The 19,871-nt window shown below is 39.6% G+C and overlaps 1 protein-coding gene across 3 annotated transcripts in view; it reads right to left on the reverse strand.

Moving 5' to 3' along the window:
* Positions 1-720: 720 nt before the first annotated feature.
* The window catches only part of foxj1b (forkhead box J1b), a 32,399-nt gene continuing 13,248 nt past the window's right edge, over positions 721-19,871 (reverse strand). For all 3 annotated transcript variants that reach the window (XM_069904810.1, XM_069904811.1, XM_069904812.1), the window contains one exon: positions 721-1,820. In XM_069904810.1, coding sequence (XP_069760911.1) covers positions 1,020-1,820 — 801 coding nt within the window. In that variant the 3' untranslated portion in view covers positions 721-1,019. The remainder of the gene's footprint in view (positions 1,821-19,871) is intronic.

Below are 19,871 nucleotides of genomic sequence, written 5' to 3' on the forward strand. Positions count from 1 at the left end.
GCTTGCTTCACTCTAGCAAGTACAATTGCCCTTTTGGTGTTAATAATTTCCACCTCAAGTTTGTCAGGATTAAGGGCAGTTCCAAATAGAATTGCATCAAATCTTACCCACGTCCTTTCCGCTTGAGAATTTTTGCTCATGTTAGTCACCAAATCAATTCCACAAAACTACATGTATAACACTAGTACATCTGAGTAAAATAAGTTCTGTATGGAAAAATATATGGTCAGACCTGTGCCTTGCATCCTGTATACTAATTCTGTAAAGTCAGAGAACCAAAACTAACATTCATTCAATAGTCAAGTCAAGAAACAGTTGAAAAGTAACTTGAAATGAACTCATTTAGCCCTGCGTTTCAAATTCAAGTCCATATGGCAAAAACAACAACAGCAAGTTTATAAAAATGAAAATGAGTTTAAATGTAGATCCATTGAGATATTCTTTTTGGGACTATTTTTAAGTGCAATATTGATCGATATACAATTATTGGATCAACCAGCAAGATTATTAGTGAAATTCTCCATGAACCATTTCGGAAAACAATTAGCTACTTCCAAAGTTGACAGTCTGCAGTGTCACCCCAGTCCAATGGATGTATGCTTGCTTGACTTGACTATTGGCATATTACATTAACTTCAGCAACATGATCTTCCAAAGTGTCAAGTGCAATTGAGCAATTTTCGGTTTTGAAAAAAAAGATAAAGAATCTGAAATGACAAATAGCTTTGACAACACATCCCTTCAAATTTTTGCAACATTGTGCACCTGTAGTTGTACCATCTGGTAATGTAATCTTGAAGCTATTAAGAATTTCAGACTGTTTTGTCTCAACCATGACAGAAATCTCTGCTAAAATGGTATTCCAGTGTAAAATTATAAAACAATAAAATATAACAAACAGGTAATTTTCAATGGTATAAAGGAACTTCAAATAAGCTGTACATATTCAATAATCAAGGCATTAATGCTAATGTAGCAAATGGTTCAAGATTGATCACTTGGGAAAAATATTAGTCTGGTCACAGAAAGGTATCGCCTCTTTCCCATTGATGTATTTCATTGAAGAATCCTTCATAGAAGTTGAAGCCTTGATCGATGTTCAAAGGGGTTACTTGGAACTCCTCTTTCATCTCCTCCCACGGATGTCTTTGAGGGTCAGAGAAAAAAGTAAAATCTTCAAACTGTGAAGTTTGGCTGGTGGTTTCTGCAAGAACTTGGTCCATGCCCATGGAGCACCATTTTGACTGTGGGCTGATGTGCCTCCCTTGGACTGTTAGGTCCAGTTCTGTCCCCAGCGAGTTCAAAGCAGCATTGATATCTAGGTCCTCAAAATTGCTCCCATTCACATTGAAAACATCATCAAAGACTGATGCCCAGTCAAAGTCTCCCTTGAGAGATTCAGATTCTCTTTCATCATGAGCTAGTAGAGGTGACTTAGAAGTTCTGGCCATCTTCATTGTTCGTTTTGGCAAGGCTTGTTTGCGTTTGCTTGCAGTTCGCTGGTTGTCAGAATTGAAAATTGGATTACCACTGGAATTTTCGATGTACCGTGTTGATGCATGGTCAGGCTCAGAATAACATAGAAAAGACTGAGATGATGGATTTAGTGACACTTCACTCGTCGAGACAGAGGGCAGTTTGTTTTGTTTCAGGGTGCTAAAATGAGTAGCTGGCATTCGCCTCCTTTTAAATACACCGTTAACAAACATATCAGCATATTGTGGATCAATCTGCCAGAAACCACCTTTTCCAGGCTCATCCTTCTGCCTTGGCACTTTCATGAAACATTTATTTAAGGAGAGATTGTGACGAATAGAGTTCTGCAAATAGAGATTAACAAAAAGATATGAATGCCATGAAACATTTAAAACACAAATATGAAAAAATACTATTACAGGATTTTAAAATGGACTTAAAAGCAAAGCCTCGAGTGTATTCACGTTCAAAATGTAAACCATTTCACATTTAGAGGAATCAAATTAATCTCAAATATTTTCTCTAATCTGAGCTCACTGTGAACATTTAAAAGCACTAATAAAGTCATCACATTTTAACAATTGCTTTCCCACATTGTTATTCTTTTTTGATAATGAGTTTATTGGCATAATCCTTGTACAAAAAAAGTGGCTTGCAATAGCCCAGACAGTTCATGATTAGTGTACCAAAGGGAGTTTGAATAGTGTGATAGCTGTTGGAAAGAAACAGTCCTGGAACTGGAAGGTGTTGGTTTTCAGACCTTCCATTCAACGATAGCAGTGAGAAGAGGTTGTGACCAGGGTGGTGGGGTCCTTATGTTGGTTGCCTTTTCACAATAGATAGGAGCTTGGAGCTTGTGTTCGACTTGGCTATTCTCATCCACATTCTTTCTGTGCCTCACCACAGTGATTTTTCTATTAAACAATGTCTCGGCCTCTACAACCTCCAAATGGAAAAGCATTTCGAACTCCAATCGACGTAAAGGAATTTCTCTTAGCCCTGTTTTGCAAACATGTTTTAATTCTTCACAATACACAAAGAAGCTGGATAAACTCCACAGGTCATGCAGTGTCCATAGAGAGCAAAGGCATACAACCAAAGTTTTGGAGCTGAGGCCCTCATCAAGGTATGAGCAGAAAGCAGGCAAGCCCTCCTTCCCTATCACTTCTCCACAATTTCCTCTTCTGCCCTCCCACCCATGACCTTTTGCCTGTTGGCCTCCGCTCCTCCCCCTGCCCCTTCTTCCCTCCTCCTCCTCCCTCCTTTTTTAAAAAAAATCAGGTGTCTGTCTGCTTTCTGCTCATACCCTGGCAAAGGGCTCAGACCCAAAATGTTGGTTGCGTACCTTTGCTTCCTATGGACACTGCGTGACCTGCCGAATTTTTCCAGCACCTTGGTGCATTTCACTACAATCACATCATCTCCAGACTTTCCTGTTTAATTTAATTCGCTCCAAGTTCCACCTCATTGCCACAGATTCCCATGACAATAGAAATAATCTTCCTCTGTTCCTTGTAATCTCAGAAGAAAATCTTCACCATTTTCACTCCAGCTGAAGAAATCTTGGTCCATAAATCTCTTATCCCATCCTGGCTATAAACTCTCTGCATCAATCCTCCTTCCAGAATGTAATTACCAAAGCAGTGGACAGCTTGCTTACATGTTTTGCATAAATTGATTTTTGTTCCATAACTTTTGAATTTTATATCCCATTTTATAAAAACATAATGGTGGTGTTATTCCTTTATTTACTGCATGCACTCCCTCTGACCATCCTTCCATTGCCTGGTTTTTCCATTACATGGACACTTCTATAGTTTGGATTCTTTCTCCAATTCATTGTAGCAAAAATACTTGTCAAGTACCTTCCTTTACAGACCTCCTTGCAATTAGCAGCCAACTTTCATCTCATCAGTACAATTTGATTGTGCCTTCTCCATAACACATCAGCCACACCAAGTGAAGTGGGCCCAGAGGTACACCACTTCCAATCCTTGAACAATCCAACCATTTCACCAACCTAGCATCAAATTGTGCTGATAGGTGGCCACCAAGTCCCAAGAGAAATGCCATTAAGCTGACATATGCATCGATGTGTTCCACACAAAAATATGGAAGGCACCGGAGATCAAATATGCATTCACCTGAACTCTCATTCTGCTCCTGGACTGACCACTGAGTTCAGGCATACTCTGTAACCATCTGAGCAAAAGAAATGGATGGATTTTATGACTAACATGAACATCTCTTCATATCTTCTTGCTACCCTCTCCATAATTAATTGCTCAATTATTTTCTCTTGAATTTTGGATTCTACGCTTGTTTATAACTGATGACCTCCTCAATGCTAACCACCCAAAGTTGTGTCACAATTTTACCCTTTTCTGAATTATTAAACATTAATCTATCAACTGAGGAAAGAGAACAAAAGCATGATTAAGTCATTTTGCTTTTAGAAAATAAATAGTGGATATTTGACAGTTTGGACAACAGGAACCTGCTTCATCTCTGTCGGGTCAGGTGTAATCGTCCCATCTTCTGACTGACTGTCTTAGTCACCAGCCTTCATTATGAACATGCCTCAGTTTACATTGTACACCCCCGTGGAAAGAGATGTGATTTCTCAGCAAAGTGTCAAGGTACATCTCGTACCATTTAATATGTTTACACTATACAAGGAGTTTAAGAAGTTTTAAAGATTAGATCCTTTCTTAAAAATTTGAGTAGAAAAGTGGTTCTTCCCATCTCTATATTGGCTGCTTGTTTCCTAGTTCCCAAGGCAATTAATGCCTTGAGCGATTCAAGTTTTTATCCCACATCTTTTCACATCCCCAGGGTTTCCCCAAATCACTCATAATAATAACTATTCTATAACAAAGGCTGCAGCGTCCCACAAACAAGATAAACCGCCATTTTTAGTGGAAGGATTAATTCCCTTCATTCAGAAGCACAGACTCTTCTCCATTAGTCTGACCAAACTTTAGACCTCTGAAAAACTGCAATATTGATAATCTGTACTTCTCAAGAAATTACATCTCAGATTATTCTGTGATTTTACATCTGTTGATTGACAGGCTCTCAGATCCGATATTTACCTGCTATTCTGTCAAACCTCGACAGTTCCCTAGAATTGATTCATCAATGAGGCTTCCATGACTGAAATTTTATACCTTGGTGTAACACGTCCCACAATTGTATTCATTTTAAAACCTTGGAGATGGGGTGTTACAAAAACATTTGCCCTCACTAAAAATTGTTCCTCCCTATTCTTCGATATTTATCTCTGTTTATGCTTTCTCCCAGGATAATAGAAAACAAGCAATGCCTGTTTTGTATAAATATGTCCTTTATAAATAGGTTGGATGCTCTATCTTCTGAAGAAAGGTCATTAAGCTGAAATATTCTATCTGAATCTTTCTACATACATATAATCTAATTTATCCATTACCTGTTTTTTTCTTAAATTCTAATGTGTAACAACTGCAATATTTGATTATATTTATACAGAGTCTTAACCTAGCACTTTACAGATGTGTTATCAAACTAAATATGACACCAAACAGCATTGGAAATTTTAAGGAATAATGAACCAAGCTATTTTCTATTGGGAGTCTTAAAGGAACAGAGAGAACCCAAGGAGCTCAGGTGGGTAAATTCAGAGCAAGGTTAGGGGCCTGCCAACCGAAGCGATGACTGCCTCTGGTGGACTATTTAACACCAATAATGCGAGGAAGGACAGAACTGGAGAAATATATTTCAAATGGGTAGAGAACTCAGAGATAGAGAGGGCTAGAAAACAAGGATAAGAATTGTTCAATCAAATAGTTGGTGACAGAGAAACCAATGGATGTCAGAGCTTTGATCTGATGAATGAACATCTGATGAAATGGGAGTTATGCGGGGCAGTTATCATTACTTTAAAAACAAAGTATAATTTAACATAATCAAAATTCCAATGATTTATTATATTACAGAAATAAAATCAAAAATAAAATTAACTCTAGGTAATGTTTGTGGAAAAAACACTGAACACATCATTGATGACAGAAATTTAAACATTTTTGCATGTTAAGGAAAACTAGTGGGTAAGTGGGTTGATGCAGGAGCCTGGAGTTAGCCATAGTTTATTTATGACTTACTCTAGAACTGGGAAAGCTGAACGTGGCGATTATGCTGCCTCGTTTACTTTGCTGATCAACACCAGATTTTTACATTTAAGAATTTTGATCCGGTTATACCTAGCAGATCATAGAGCTCAACTGGCAAGTGTCCAGCTCCTTGGGACGGTGATCTGATGTATAATTAAATGCCTTGATTAACTCCAGTTACCCCTATGAATAATGAAACTGGAGCCTTTTCTCCAATGGGAGACCAGCAGAAGCTCACTGAGAAATGGATAATTACACTGCATAAAGCTTGAGAAACAAGGGTCATTTGGGCCCCTCATGCCTCTTCCACCATCCACAAGATCATTGCTGGCTGACCTTTTGCCTCAGTTCCACTTTCATGTACTTACGTCCTATCTCTTGATACCCTTAATATACTTTTAAAAAAGTAATCTTTGTCAATAATCAACTGAACTTCCACATCCCTCCTGGGTAGAGGTTTCACCATTCTCTGGGTGAAGAAAATAATTCTCATTTATGCTTCATGCTCAGCCTCTGTGACCCCTGCTTCTACCCTGTCAAGCACAGTGAGAATTTTAGTTTCAATGAAATCAGCAAAGATTTTACAAATAGGTGATAAACCCTCTGATATATATTGGATCATTTCCAAGGGAATTATTCCCCAGAAATTTGATAAAATCGTACCTATTCACACATTTTCTCCAAAATGTATAAAATGGGATTTGTGTTGGATGGTTGGTGCAGTGGTGGTGGATTTAAGTGCCTGTTTCCCTGTTGTTTGATTGTTCCATGACAAACCCACAGTGCAGGGAAATCATTCTTCCCTCCATTTCTTAATGACATATTAAGCAGAACTCAAAACAGTCAAATACTGCTTCTCACCATAAAGAACACATTAATTGGAAATTTAGATTGTTCAAATAACTTGTTTGATTGAGACAACAATTAATCATATTCAGATTGCTAAATTTTTAAAATTTAGACATACAGCACGGTAACAGGCCCTTCCAGCCCATGAGACCGTGCTACCTACACCCATTAACCTACAGTCCCAGTATGTTTTAAAGGGTGGGAGGAAACTGAAGCACTTAGAGGAAACCCATGCTCGTTAAATGGTGTAACAACAACAACCTTGCGCTCAACATCAGCAAAACAAAGGAGATGATTGTGGACTTCAGGAGGAAGTCAGGGGAACACCATCCAGTCCTCATCGAGAGCTCAGTAATGGAGAGGGTCAAGAACTTCAAATTCCTAGATCTCCGAGGATCTGTCCTGGAGCCTCCACATTGATGCAATCACAAAGAAAGCTTGCCAGCTGCTTTACTTAGTGAGGTGCCTGAGGAGATTCGGTAGGTCACCGAAGACTCTCGCAAACTTCTACAGGGGTACCGTGGAGAGCATTCTGGCGGGTTGCATCACTGCCTGGTAGGGAGGCGCCAACTCTCAGGACAAGAATAAACTCCAGAGGATTGTTAACTCGACCTGCAGCATCACAGGCACCAGACTTCACTCTATCGAGACATCTACTTGAGGCGGTGCCTTTAAAAGGCAACCTCTATCCTCAAAGACCCCCACCACCCAATCTATGACCTCTTCATCGGGGAAAAGGTACAAGAGCCTAAAGACAAGCACTCAGCGGCACAAGGACAGCTTCTTCCCCGCTGCCGTCAGATTCCTGAACTAAAGACACTGCCTTACTTTTCAAGCACTTTTATTGCTGTTATTATTTTATTTTAACCTTATTTTTTATAGTCATGTTTTAATATTGTTACAATATAAATGTTTGCTGCAAAACACCGAATTTCATGATTTGATCGTGTCAATAAATCCTGATTCTGAAACGGGGAAAAAAGTACAAACTACTTACAGACAGCAATCTTGAATTTACATTTTAAATTTAGACATTCAGCGCGGGAACAGGCCATTTCGGCCCACAAGTCTGGGCCGCCTAAATTTACACCCAATTAACCAACACCCCCGGTGCATTTCAAATGGTGAGAGGAAACCAGAACCCCCTGGTGAAAACCCACGCGACTCGGGGAGAACGCAAAAACTCCTTACAGAATGCACGGGATTCAAACCCTGGTCCTAATCACTGGCGCTGTAAAAATGTGTTGTGCTACCCACTATGCCAACTGTGTCCCCCTTTTTTTCAACCTAATGACTAACACATACTGGTAAAGTATATTTCGGTATATCAGTCGAGTCGTGAAACACAAAAGAAATCTCAAGAAATGGAGGTTGATTTAGGCGCCAGATATACTATTGAGACCTTAAATTCAACTCAAAATCCAATCTGCACTGATCCGGCATAAAAAGCCGACACTTAAATAAAACAAAAAAAAAAACCCCGACTGTGACAGAATTTCATTGAAAACAACAACACATTTAGAACCCTTCAAAATCACTCTCGCTAACATCATCTGAAGCAAAGATGGCAGCGAACACATCCATACGGTCATCACATGGATCTCAGTCTGTAAATGATGTAGGGGTTCCAGTTTCATTGTCAGTGTCCCGCAATAAATCACCTTCCATGCCATCAGTTGCGCAAGAGATACCGCCCTTGTTAAATGATTTTTATCACAGTCTCTACTTTCACTTTGCCACATGACTTGAGCACAAAGTCACATAGCACATCAAGTGATGCAGCACACTTTGCCCTGCCTTTTCTGCACTCGACATCTATTCCATTCCTCACACATGTGTTTGAATGGCTTGTCCCAGCAGACATCGAGAGGTTACGATATAGATGTTAAACCACTTGGGATAACTTCATGTGAGTATTATGTAGTGCTAATCTACTTTTAGTGTTCTCAGTTAAGTGGCTACGAAACACATCCCAGACCAGCAAACTCTGTTCTTTGTGCAAACTGCCTTTTCCACACAATGTCTGTCCATAGTTTTACACCATTTTCAACCATCTATCCTTTTTCATGAAAATGTTCAAAAATACCTTCAGGGAATTTCATTTTCAGTTTATTTTGCATTTGAAAATTACTATGGGTCTCAACTCTGTCCTGTTGGCCAAGCACGATAACACCTGTCCTTTCATGGCCTGTACTTCTGCTTTGCATGTTTTAACACCTTTCCATTCCACTGTTCTATTCCCTATCATGTCGAAATTCATGAGAGTTTCGTCCATGTTTCCAATATTTGCCAATGCAAGCTGGTGTTTCAGCCGGTTACGGAAAATAAAATGGTGAAAACTTACAACTTCATGATCAAGACCTTTTGGTAGCTTTTGTGCAATTGTTGTTTTTTGGCGTAATACCAGATTTTTCCTTTCCATAAAGCGATTGCACCAGCCAACTGTGGCTTCAAATTCATCATTGAGGTCTGGGTGTGAATTGGCCCACTGCAGTGCAAATGTTCTTATTTTATTTCGGGTGACCATGTAGCAATCTTACCTCTGTTCACGTATCCATTCTGCAACTTGATTTCCCAACTCTGGCCAACAAGGGATTCCTTTTCTCAAAGAACATTGGTTTTATGGTATTTTTCTTAAAGTCTCTTCTTTCTTCCTCCAATCTCTTACCAGCTTCTCATGCACATCAAATTTTCTTGTAGCAGCGCAGTTGTTGGTTTTCTTGGCCATTTCTAACACTTTCAACTTAAAGCTTCATATTTTCGGTACATGCTGTGTTGGGTCAGTGAACCATGATAGTAATTTCCTCCAGGCAATTCCCAGCAGATCAATCTATGGGGAGTGGCGGGGGTCGACTGATATGCCAGTCAATGGGGAACCTCAGGAGACCACAAAATGGGGGTTGACATACACGGATATACCATAAAAACCTTAAAATGAGGCTGAAAAATGGGGTCAACTTGTATGCCAAAATATACGGTCCGTTTTAATGTTTGCAGAAAGCCACTGACAAACAAATAGAAGAATATACTGGATTGGCATTAATGAAGTGTAGTGGTGACCAGTATTGCTGCAAATCCATTGCGTTAAAATTCAGCTGCAATCATGCTTTGTTTCAACAGATTAGACAATACACATTTTCAAACAGGCAAGCATGCCATACCCTGACCTCCCCGCTTGAGGCTGGGCACGAGAAGTGCAAATGGGGTTGAGAAGAGGTCATTGAGCAACTCACTCATCCAGCTTGCCTCAGGACCCTGGGCAGCTGGAAATTTGGGCCTGATCTTTGAGGGGAGTGGGGTGGGGGTGGGGGGGGGGGTGGAAACAGTTGTGATCGATCCGTAGGACAGCACAAGCTGAGAAGGGAAGGAAAGTAGAGCAGCAAGGTGAGAGCATGGATGGGGGAATTGATGCATATGCAAATTGATTTGGGTCATCGGGAACCATTTTGGGGTGAGAAGGAATAGCAGAAGCTGAGTGCATTTCCAAATTGGCTACATGGGTGGATTTCTTTGACTATTTCACAGGGCAGCATCATCATCCACATTGAGGGACATCTTAGACCAAGTAAAGATAGATCAGAGAACCCAAAGGCATTTTGTGAGCTTGATAGTTCACCATTGCTGATCGATTATTTAACCAAATGCAAATTCTTCATCTGCTCTAGAGCAGGACATGAACTCACATCTCTCACACCTCTAAGCTCTTCATAGTTCCAGCCTCTAGTCTGATGGCCTGGAAGCATAAACATTGAAAAGTTACTCCATCCTGCAGGACACATTGGCTGTGGAATAATTCCAGAGTCTTTGAGCCAGGTATTAGAGCTGAAGCAGCAGGGCACTGTTCAACCTCGTGACAATGGATTGCCCTTGAATTTAACTGCAGGGCCTGATTGAAACCCCCTAACCCTATTTCCCAGTTGTTGGGTGAGTGGGTCTTTGGCAAATGGCTGCAGAGGGAGGGATGAGAAAGGCTGAAGCCTAGAAGGGGTGGCGAGGTTAGTTGGGTTAGAGCTGGGAAGGAATTGGAAGACTTGGCGATGGAGATTGGAAGGTCTCCAAAAGCTAGGCATGACATTTGAGAGGAAGAACTGAGAGGAGACTGAGAGGCCACAGCCAGATAGCAGATCTTGGTTTTGGGTGGTTCAGTGATAGATAAAGTGAGCAGCTGGATCCAGCAGTAAATTAAATAAAAGCGCCAAAAAAAAAAAACACAACCCTCAAACTTCCAGATTCCTGGGGTCTGAGAAACAGAGGCCAAGATTAAAGTGGAGATCAAGAGAATTTCAAACAATATTATTTTAATATTTAAGTGACCTTTTTTTTCTGGTCAGCTCACTTGCCACCTCAGTTGAGATTGGAACCAAAGATTAGATTGGAGTAAAACTATTCAAGAATTATTCAGGCCAAATAAGCCAAAAAACCACCAAAATGGAGGGTCTGAAATGTCCTTGTTAGTCTCCACCACACCAGTTCGAAAATTGACTCATGGTGGCTTTTATTTCTATCTCCATGTTCTCAAATTATGTTAAACACTATTCTGGATCCAACTTTCCTTTTGTTTGACTGAATAAGGTGTACTTTTGAGAATCGGTGCTTTGGTAGCCCTTCCTTGTGACACTGGTACTAGAAGTCAGATTCTCGGCCTTTACTTCTAACATTCTCCGGTCTCAGAATGCACCTGGCCTAGGTCCCAACTCTTCGTCCATAGACTGCAAATTACGACTCCAAGGTTACGAATCCAGCTTCATTATCACAGGGTTAGACTTCATATCCATTGAAGATATCAAGAAGGCAGCCAATATCATAAAGGACTCTTCTCACTGCCATCGTTGGGCAGAGGATCAGTGCCTCTAGGTTCAAGAAGAGTTTGTTTAAGGCTATCATACTCTTGTTACACTAATCATGGACTGCTCCATCACCACAAAATTATTGTCTGCACGATTGTAGCACCACTTGCTTTTCCACTTCAGTGTCTACGACTATTCATTCTATTCTTTTTAATTTAATTCATTACATTTTATTTATAAACCTTCCCCCCCCCCATGAAGTACCTGTTCAGCTGTAGCAACTAAGAATATAGAGCATATGTACAATGCTCCATGTAAATCACAATAACTAATTATCATCCAAAGCTCAAGTCTAATTTTCACCAACATTGTCACATTGTTTTAAAGGTCTTTTTTTTTGTGACTCTCAACGTCACACAACAGCACAGCTTCAGCACCCAGAAGACTTTGCTGGTAATCTGGCATACTCTTTGCTATGGGCAGGTAGAGTGAGTTGTGGAGGCAATGGTCTCATGTGTTCCTTGACCACAGCTCAACACATTCATGAGGTTCTGGAAGATTCTACCTCTTTTCTCCATCTGTCACCTTTCTAAAATGATTTTAGTTTCTCATGAAATTCCAAAGCAATGTGCAGGATAACGCCAAGCATTTGTTTTTCTTTAAATCTATATAGATTCCCTCTCGCAAGATACTTAACACCCATTTTACAGGATTACTTAACACCAGGAAACATACTGATGCCAAAACCATGAGGGAGCTTTACCAGAACCAAATCTGCTCTCCAAATGAGATTTACACATGTAAATAAGCTTGACCGAACTTCTGTTGAGGAATATGCGGTACATAATAACAAACACTGCAACATTTTAAGCAGGCAAAATAATCAACTCACCCAGCCTATTAGGGAAAAACCACCTCAAATTCTGAAATCAGAAGATCACAAGATAAAGGAACAAAAGTAGGCCTTTCAGCCCATCGAATCTGCTCCGCCACTCCACCCTGAGCTAAACTGTTCTCACATCTAGTTCAAATTTCCAGCCTTTTCTCCATATCCCTTGATAATTAGATACCTATCAATCTTCTCTTTAAACTCCCCCAATGATCGAGGCTCCACATCTGTATGTGGCAACGAATTCCACAAATCCACGACCCTCTGGCTTAAGAAATTTTGCCTCATCTCTCTTCTAAATAGGTACCCTCTAAGACTCTGCCCTCTTGTCCTGGACTCACCCATCAAAGAAAACATCTTATTCACATCTACTCTGTCCATTCCTTTCAACATTCAAAATGGTTTGTTGAGATCCCCTCTCATCCTTCTATACACCAATGAATACAGTCCAAGAGCTGATGAACTCTCCTCATATGTTAGCCCTGCATTCCAGGAATCATCCTCATATATCTTCTCTGAACTCTCTCCAGTACATCCCTTCTAAGCTAAGGGGCCCAAAACTATATACAGTACAAATGAGGTCTCATCAGTGCCCTATAGAGTCTCACCAACACCTCTTTTATACACTATTCCTCTTGAAATGAATGCCAACATAGCATTCACTTTCTTTACCGCCAATCCAATCTGGTGGTCAACCTTTAGGGTATCCTTCATGAGGACCCCTTCCCCCCTCCCAAGCCCCATTGCACTTCTGAATTTTGAATTTTCTCCCTATTTAAATAATAATCTGCCTGTTTATTTCTTCCAAAATATACAACCGTACATTTCTCAACATTGTATCTCATCTGTCATTTCTTTGCCCCCTCTCCTACACTGTTCAGGTCTCTCGGCAACCTTTGGGTTTCTTTAACACTATGCCGACAGGAAAATAAAATTGTTAGTTCATAAAATCTGTCATTATTTTCTATTCCACAACCTCTTTCGGTAGGTCTTTTTCAAAATTCAAGCATCTACTTATTGCTATTAAGTCACAAAAGAACAATTAAAAGTAGCAATGTACATTGAAAAGTAAGATAGATAAAAAATGAAGGTAAAAGGAATGGAAGGATGGGATAAATGAGAGGTGACAATGGAGGAATACAGAATTATGAGGGGGCTTAGATGGGATGGACAGCCAGCACCATTTCTCTGGGGTGATAAAAGCAAATACCAGAGGATATTGGTTTAAGGTGACTGGAGGAAGTTCAAGGGAGATGCCAAATAATTTTTAAAAAAGCGTAAATAATGGTCAGTGCCTGGAATGTATTGATGGGGGTGGCTGTCGAGGCTAATACGTTAGGGACATGTGGATGCAAGAAAAATAGAGGTTTATGGTGTGAGCTAGGAAAAAATTAGTAAGTTTCCATAGGTTGGTGCAAAAATGTGGGCCGAAGGGCCTGTATGTGCTATAATGTTCTTTGTTCTATGTTCTATTCAAAGTCTTTGTAACTAAAGAACTTTCTTGGATACAAATTTTCCACACATTGAAGAAGGCTGATAAGAAATTCTCTGATGCTTTTTTTTTTGGCAGTGTATTAAAATCCAAGAGACAAATTTTCTTCAGAGCTTCAATCTGCCCTTCAGCAAAGACCCCCTAAAATGTCATCCGCAGAGTGTCTTCAGACTTCAATCTCCCCTTCAGCAAAGACCCCTAAACTGTCATTCGCAGACCATCTTCAGACTTAATTCAGATCATTTTATAAATGTCACAACTGGGCTATCATTTTGTCCCTAAAGCATAATAACATTTTTACTAATATCGTACATTAACTCTTAGAACAGCATTCAGACGAACAGAAGGCCATTGTCAGTTAAGATGGCTTTCTCAATTCCGAAAAAGGGTCTTCGAGTCAGAAACAGTAATTACTTTGCCTTTCCCCAGATGCTGCCTGACCTGCTGAGTGTTCCAGTATTTTCCAGATTCATTAAATCATCCGATTTTCAACTTGAAATTAAACCCTTGCCAATTTTTTACTTGGGGGAAATCGAGAACTCAGCTGTTGGCAGCACTGAACAGGAGAACTGGCTTCGATTACTGGAATTGCAAATATTTTTTTTTAAAAATCTATCGCCCTGCCCTTGTCAGTCCTCTGGTTACATCTTCAAAAACCTCCATTCCATTTGTGACACACAATTTTCCATGCACAAGGCTGTGTGGAATATTCCTAATCAGGCCTTGCCTTTCCAAATGAAGTAGATCTTTTTTCTCTGAATCCCCTATAGTAAACCCCCCCCCCACCCCCGATGATGTGGATATGATGGGCATGACTTATCCTTGCAGTCTTTCTTAAGAAGGGGCACAACGTTAGCCAAGCTCATTTTCTAGCACCTCCCCCGCAGCTCGCAAATATCTCTGCCAGGGTCCCTTCAATTTCTTCACATGCTTCTCAATGTCCTAGGATATACCAAAGCGATGCACCAACCTTTTTACACTTCAAGACTACCATCACCCTCTCTTACACAAGGTGAATATATTACCATATATTTCCGCATACAAGTTGACCCCTCATTTTCAGCTTAATTTTAAGGGTTTATGGCATATCCAGCTTATGTCGACTCCAATTTTCTGGCTGTCTGAAGTGCGCTGTTGACAAATCGGCCCTCAAAGCTCGCGATGCCGGAGATGGGCCGTTGACCAATGTATACGTTGACCCCCATAAATCGCGTTGATTGATCTGCTGGGCATTGGCTGGAGGGAATTACTATCATGGAGGGTCCACTGACCCAGCACAGCATGCGACGAAAATATAAAGTAAGCTTTAAGTTGAAAGTGATAGAAATGGCCAAGAAAACTAACGACTGCGCTGCTACAAGAAAATTTGATGTGCGTGAAGAGATTTTGAGGCTACAGTGGCTGGTGCAATCGTTTCATGAAAAGGAAGAATATTATACCAAAAAAAAATTTCACAGAAACGACCAAAAGATCTTGATCATGAAGTTGTAAGTTTTCACCAGTTTCTTATACGTAACTGGCTGAAACACCAGTTTGCATTGGCAAATATCGGAAGCATGTCATGAATTCTAATATGATAGGAAATAGAACAGTGGAATGGAAAGGTGTTAAAACAGTGCAAACCAGAAGTACAAGCTATGAAATGACCAGGTTTACTGTGGTGTAATCGTGCATGGCCAACAGGAGAAAGCTAAGATCCATGGGGTAATCTACAAATGCAAAATTAAACTGAAAATGAAATTCCCTGCAGGTATTTTTGTACATTTTCATGAAAAAAAATGGATGGTTGAAAATGGTGTAAAACTATGGACAGACAATGTGTGGAATAGGCAGCCAGGGAGTTTATGCAAAGAATGGAGTTTGCTGGTCTGGGATATGTTTCGTAGCCACTTAACTCAGAACATGAAGGGTAGATTATTGCTACATAATACTCACATTGGAAGTTAACCTGGGTGCTTTTATGTCTATATTGCAACCTCTCAATGTCTGCTTGAACAAGCCATTCAAAGACCCTGTGGATGAGGAATTAAATATATGGATGTTGTGTGCAGAAAAGTCATTTACAAAAGCCGGGGCAATGCGGGCTGCATCACTTGATGTGCTGTGTAACTTTGTGCTCAAGGCATGGGACAAAGTGAAAGTAGAGACTGTGATAAAAATCATTTAAAAAGTGCGGTATCTCTTGTGCAATTGATGGCATGGAAGAGGATTTGTTATGGGACACTGACGACGAAGCTGAAACCGCCTCATCAGATACAGACTGCTTAAACAGTGAAAGTATGGATGTGCTCGCTGCCATCTTTGCTTCAGACGATAATACCGAGAGTGATTTTGAAGGATTCTAGATGTGTTGTTGCTTTCAATAAAAATCTCAATGAAAATCTGTCGAGGTCGAGTTTTTTTTTGGTTTTTCAAGGGTTAAATTATACGCTGGATCAGCGTAGATTGGATTTTGAGCTGAATTTAAGGTCTCAAAAGTATATCCAGCATATAAGTGCACCCCCATTTTTTGAGAGCTTTTTTTGGGGGGGGAGGGGTTTCACGACTCGACTTGTCCGCCGAAATATGCGGTATTCTCTTCTACAAATTCCCTAGCTTCCCTGACCTTCTCCGCAGGAAATGCAGATGAGAAATGTTCCTAGGACATGTGAAGAAATTGAAGGGACCCTGGCAGAAATATTTGTGAGCTGCGGAGGAGGTGCTAGAAAATGAGCTTGGCTAATGTTCATTCCTGTTGCTCCACACGTAGAAGACCACATTGATCCTATTCTTTCCTCGTTACCTTTTTACTTGTAACATACAGATAGGTTTTATCTCAGGATTCTCTTTCATCTTATAAGCTAAACCCATCTCATGTCCTCTTTCTGCCCACTGAAATTTCCCTCATACACATACAATTCACTTGATCCCAACTGTCTATGCATGAAATAAAGGGATGAGTGAGTAAAAATTGTGCATAAAATATTACATAAATGACCATATCAAATTCAAACAGCAACATTTAGTAACAAAAAAAGTGAAGTTTTTATCCAAACAACTTTAAGTGTAATACGATGCTTATTTAAGCATAAACCTTGCCATTCTCAGTTTTAATTTTTATCTATAAAGTGGCATCACTTATTTAGCTGTAAACACGATTTGGATTATGAGGTGCCTTGTATAAGAGAGATCCTGCTGGGGGCTTGAAAGTAGGTTGTCTACCCTCTAGCTGTAAGAATCTGAAGTGGCATGAAGATATTCAGAGGTACATGAGCGATGTTAGACAGGAGGAAGAAATTTTGATGGCATTAACCATGAAGGTTTCAGGTTTCTGCTTAACATCAATCAGCTTTTGATTGTGGAACTTGAAAACCAACAGCAACTTTGTTCTAAAATGAGCAGATTGCCACTGTGTGAAAGGCCCATCCTCCTCTGTATCATTTTACATACCATAGTCTCAATTACCATGGTATAACTGGAGGGTGTTAGAAAATATAATTAAGAATGGAAGGGCTGAATCATGAAGTTACGACAGACTGAATCACTTCATTAATTTATATCACTAATTACCTTTTGTTTTTAGCCCCAGTTCACTGTGCTAATTGAGAAGATGCAAGCTACATCACATGATTTTCATTAAATACAAACTCAACTGTACAAGTTGATCACTGATCTGGTGACAAATATATTTTTTCATTTCAATAAACATATATAGCATCTGCCAGCGCGGTTAGGTAAGGGGTTTGTTTTTTTCTCCTCTAATATTTTCTTCTTTCCTTTTTTAAAAAAAATATATTAGAGGTCTTTTTCTCCCAAAAAAAGTACATACTATTTAGAATATGAATAATGGATATGATTTACAATTTATGTATGTTAGTGATGTACGGAATGTCTTATTTCATTTATGCAACTGTCCATGTCATCTTATTGAATTGTTCCCTTTTTTAATTTGTACGTTCTTTATTAAAATCAATTAAAATATTTAAAAAAATAAGATAAACAACATTACAAGTTTTACAAGGGTTATTATTCAGTTAGCTAAAACTGTAAATTATCTATAGAAAGGGACAATAATAAGGAAGTTGGTTGCATTAATTTTAGTATGAAAAAGATGAAAGAGGAAAACAAATGAGAAGAATTATATGGAATATACAAGATAGAGTACAGTCACTCAGCTCAATTGTTCATGCCCATTTGAACACGCCTCCTCCCATCTTTGTTCTTGCATCCCCATTTATCATCTCCTTTTATTCACTACTTTGACTGATCATCGGCAAAGTAAAATAGAGATGATGTTAATGATAATAATGTGCTTATTATGGCACGCATCAACTTCCAAAGGCCAAATGGTGATGCCCAAATGGCTGCACATTGGATAAAGCTATTAAAATGAAATTAGTTCAGGGACAGAGGAAGAGAGAGTGCATAAAGCTGCTTCTCAATCTGAAGGGGAGTGTGCAGAGGCGCCCTCCAGGGATCAATATCAATTCTCTTTATGATTTCCACATAACTGGAACACAGACCATAAATGCAAAACTTATGGATGAAACGAAAAGCAGTAAAGTCACAAATAATCAGACTGGGCAAATGAAATTTAAGAGACAAGTGTAAAGTGAACCATTTCGGTTTGAAGATTAGGAAGCGGCAATACAAACCAAACAGCCCACTTTTAGGAGGGACGCAGAGCAAAAGGAACAAATCAGGCTGTGTGTGTACAAATAACTGAAGGTCATAATTCAGGGTAAGAAGGCTGTTGGGAAGGCATGCAGAATCTTTTGTTTCACAAACAGAGGTGCAAAGTACGAATGCAGTTATGGCCCCCATTGGAATAATTTTGGATAGCGATTCTCAGATGGCAAAATCTTGTAGAAGTTGTGGCTAAGAATGAGGCCAGGAATGAAGGGCATTGAACAAGGGTTCTTCTAATTTTGGGTAGGGAAAGGTAAAGGCAGAACTGATAGGCCTACTCAAAACCATGCTATCAAGATTCAATTTAGTGTCATAGAAATAAAATAGGGTCCTATTGCATGAAATTCTTTTTTGCCTGCTGCAGGACAGATAGATTTGCCGCTGGCAGAAATTGCTTAAGTGCCTCTTACATTTCTTACAGTTAGAGAAGCACCCCCACCAGAGCCTCCAGCGCGTCCACAGCCACCCAGAGTCCAGTCCAACAGTGTTACTAACGAAAGTTTTAATTAGCAGACTGATTAAAGCTGGCAGAACTACAGGTGACATTAGGGGAAAACAATAATGCAGTCACTGTTAAAAAGTAGAACCCACTGCCTAAAGGGATTTGAAAAAGCATTACTGGTAATTAAAATTTGAGGAGAAAAAAAATGCAAGGGGATAAAGGCTGGATCAAAGGAATGGCTCTTTCAAAGGATTTAAAAAGACATTGGAAAGGTGGGAAAGAAAAGGGGTTGCCGTAGTGGGATTCTTTACTTTCCCCAACATTTGTCACCAAACCAGTGATCACCTTGCACCACGCGGTTATGGGTTTGCATTTAATGGAAGTGATGTGGTGTAGCATGTATTATCTCAATTAGCACAGTGCATTAGGGCAGGGCCTGGGATGTGTTTAGTATGAGAGGCTTAGATGGCACAGAGTTTTTAAGTGCATCTAGGGGGCACTCCTTTTTTAAAATTTTTTTTTAAATCTTTCACACTATAAACCATACTGACCAAAATACATACAGACATTTTTCTCTTGAATATAGTGTCATTTTCTCCCCTTTTTACCCCCTCCCTTCCCATTTATCCAAAGTTCAATCTATATGATACATTAAACCCGTTAAACAATGTCGTCACTTAATAAAAATAAACAAGAAATCTTTGTCTTTTACTTTTACATACTGGGTCAGTTCATTTCGTCGTCTTCTCCTTCTGTCATTTTAGGTGGTGGAGGTCCGTGGTAGGATTTCTCTATTGTGTTTCATGTACGGTTCCCATATTTGTTCGAATATTGTGATGTTATTTCTTAAATTAGATGTTATTTTTTTCTAATGGAATACATTTATTCATTTCTATATACTATTGTTGTATTCTCAAGTTGTCTTCTAATTTCCAGGTTGACATAATACATTTTTTTGCTACAGCTAGGAAAAGAATTTGGACTCGATTTGGATGGAGCTCAAAAAAGATTTATTATGATAGAGGGGCTCCTTGAAGCAGCTGTAGATAGTCCAACCAGGGAATGGGCCAAAATAGACCTTATAGTGATGAGCCTGTCCAGACAATCAGAGTTTCAATGC

The sequence above is a fragment of the Narcine bancroftii genome, chromosome 12 (assembly GCF_036971445.1).
Source record: "Narcine bancroftii isolate sNarBan1 chromosome 12, sNarBan1.hap1, whole genome shotgun sequence".
NCBI classification, from domain to species: Eukaryota; Metazoa; Chordata; class Chondrichthyes; order Torpediniformes; family Narcinidae; genus Narcine; species Narcine bancroftii.